Raw genomic sequence first — 2,753 nt, forward strand, 5'->3', positions numbered from 1 at the left:
CAACTCCAGCATCAATTTATCCTCTATCTTCCAAGGCAGGAGGCAGGCAGCTCCGCATATGATAGGCATCAACAAGTGTATACTAAAAAGTAAAGAAAGGGCAAAGGACTGTCAACTTCGCATACCTACAAATGGAAATTGGGGAGCCCCTGGATAGTCATTATGTGCCCTCTTATCCAATTCATTTGTTGTTTTTCTGTGACAGCCGGTGAAGATTATGGGAAGGGACAATGACAGCTACCTGCAGGCATTCGTCCTGGTGGGCTTTTCTGACCAACTGCGACTGGAGGTAATTCTCTTTGCATTCGCCTTGGCCTTCTACATCCTGACCTTGGTGGGCAATGCTGCCATCATCCTCCTGTCCATCATGGATGCCAGGCTCCACACGCCCATGTACTTCTTCCTTGGGAACCTGTCTTTCCTGGACCTCTGCTTCACAACAAGCATTGTCCCTCAGCTGCTGTGGAACCTTTGGGGTCCGGAGAAGACCATTACTTACCACGGCTGTGTGGCCCAACTCTACATCTACATGGTGTTGGGCTCAACGGAGTGCGTCCTCCTGGCTGTCATGTCCTATGACCGCTATGTGGCCGTCTGCTGGCCCCTGCACTACACAGCGGTCATGCACCCACGTCTCTGCCTGCAGCTGGTGACTGTGGCCTGGTGCTGTGGCTTCCTGAACTCCTTTGTCATGTGTCCTCAGATGATGCAACTCTCCCGGTGTGGACGTCACAGGGTGGACCACTTCCTGTGTGAGATGCCTGCCCTCATCGCCATGTCGTGTGAAGACACCATGCTGGTGGAAGCGTTGGCCTTTGTCCTGGGGGTTGCCCTCCTCCTGATGCCCCTCTCCCTCATCCTCCTCTCCTATGGCATGATCGCCGTCACCGTGCTGAGGATCAGGTCCGCAGAGGGGCGCAAGAAGGCCTTCAACACCTGCTCTTCTCACCTAACAGTGATCTCCCTCTTCTACGGAACCATCATCTACATGTACCTGCAGCCAGCGAACAGCTACTCCCAAGATCAGGGGAAGTTCCTCACTCTCTTCTACACCATCATCACACCGAGTGTCAACCCCCTCATTTACACTCTGAGAAACAAGGATGTGAAGGGAGCGATGAAGAGACTTCTGGGGTGGGAGAAGGGGGCTGGGGAAGCCTAAGTGAGGGGCACATTTGCGTGGTAGACGATTTGCTGGAGTAACTCTGTCAGATAAGTCTGCATCGTGTGGAGAACCAATACTCAAAGAGCAGAGGGAATGCAGGCAGGCACCATGCTTCTGAGTTTGACCCTGTCCTCTGCCCCCTGGATGTGGAGTGCTTTCCTTCTGTTTGGAGGTGTCTGCTTTAGGATACCTCTACGGAATCTTGCACATTCCTCATCATTTCCTGTCATTTACCTACAACTGCAGGGGACCTATAGAAATAGTTCAACCACACAAAGGCACGGGGCAGTCTGCAGACGATGTCACGGATGTCAAATAAAAACTGAGACAACACGAGTGGCCTTTCCTCAAAGCTCCCTTATTTATGACGGTGGTAGCTTTTCGGAGAGGGAGGAGTCAACACCAGTAAAATCATAATGCTCTGTCCTGGGTATAGGTTGGTTTTCCACGAGTGGGGAGCGTCCTTTAAATTTCTTTTTGAAAAGGAAGAGTTTGCTCTGAGTCTTTTGCACCTTCTCCTTAACCTTTTCTCATAGCCAACATGCTCAGAAGAGAGCTGACTAGAGTCAGGGATGCCAGCCCTGAAAAGAATAGAGCAAATGGCACACATCTGGGAAGAGTTCATGACTCTGTCCTCAGCAGCTGTGGGCATTCCTCAAAGACAGCTATCCTATATTCAGACTAATTTCCACTCCTCCCAAAATAATTTTGATGGCTAATTTACAAAATCAATGCAGCTTGGAAATGGAAGCTACTAAGCTTATTTCCAAAACTTCATTGCGCATCAGAATACTTAAGACACAAGTTTTCAAAAACTCCCTAAACTTCCTGAATCAAAAATATGTCAGGTGTGGGTCCAGGCATCTCTGTTTTTAAACAGTTCTCTAGCTGGGTGTGGTGGCTCACACCCGTAATCCCGGCTCTATGGGAGGCCAAGGTAGGAGGAATTGCTTGAGGCCAGGAGTTCAAGACCATCCTGGGCAACATATCTAGACCTCCTCACTACAAAAAATAACTGTGTCAAAAAAAAATTACAAAATAAGAAAAGGCTGTCTGCCACACCTGTGGCTTTAAAAAAATAGTAAAAAAAATAAATAAAAAGTTCTCTAGGTGTTACTGATGGTAGATTTGGAAATCATTGTTTTAGAGAGAATCAAAACCCAACTCCTCACACGGCCCAGGAATCTACCTGCAGTGTTCTGAATGTATGACCACCTTTCCCAGGTGTAAATGGCTCTGTGAACCAGGCCTGGGACAGACAATACCACTCATAACTGGGTTTGAAACTGATTTATCTTCTCGCCAGTTCACTCTCAAAGCCTAGCATTGTTTATCTGTGTTATGCGGTAATAGTCCTCATCTTAGAGGATTGTTGAGAGATTAAATGAAGTAAGGCTTGCTAAGTTTGAGGCAGGTGGTCTCTCAATTATATGCCATTTTTGCCCTGGATCACCGGCATTGGGCAATCTATTCCTTTTGAGGCCTTACATAATTGTTATTTAGATCTTGCTTTTAGTAAAAACCTGCTTTGGTATTTCCCTATGCATTATTTGCAAGGTAAAAAATGTTCTCTTCCAGGCGTAAGAAA

The 2,753-nt window shown here is 47.4% G+C and overlaps 1 protein-coding gene across 1 annotated transcript; it reads left to right on the forward strand.

Moving 5' to 3' along the window:
* Nucleotides 1-217: 217 nt before the first annotated feature.
* LOC105815621 (putative olfactory receptor 2W5) lies at nt 218-1,203 on the forward strand. Its single transcript, XM_012650819.1, is given in 2 exon segments — nt 218-809; nt 812-1,203. Coding segments are annotated over 2 exon segments (984 nt in total).
* Nucleotides 1,204-2,753: the final 1,550 nt, after the last annotated feature.

This window comes from Propithecus coquereli, unplaced genomic scaffold (genome assembly GCF_000956105.1).
Source record: "Propithecus coquereli isolate 6110/MARCELLA unplaced genomic scaffold, Pcoq_1.0 Scaffold340, whole genome shotgun sequence".
Classification (NCBI taxonomy): Eukaryota; Metazoa; Chordata; class Mammalia; order Primates; family Indriidae; genus Propithecus; species Propithecus coquereli.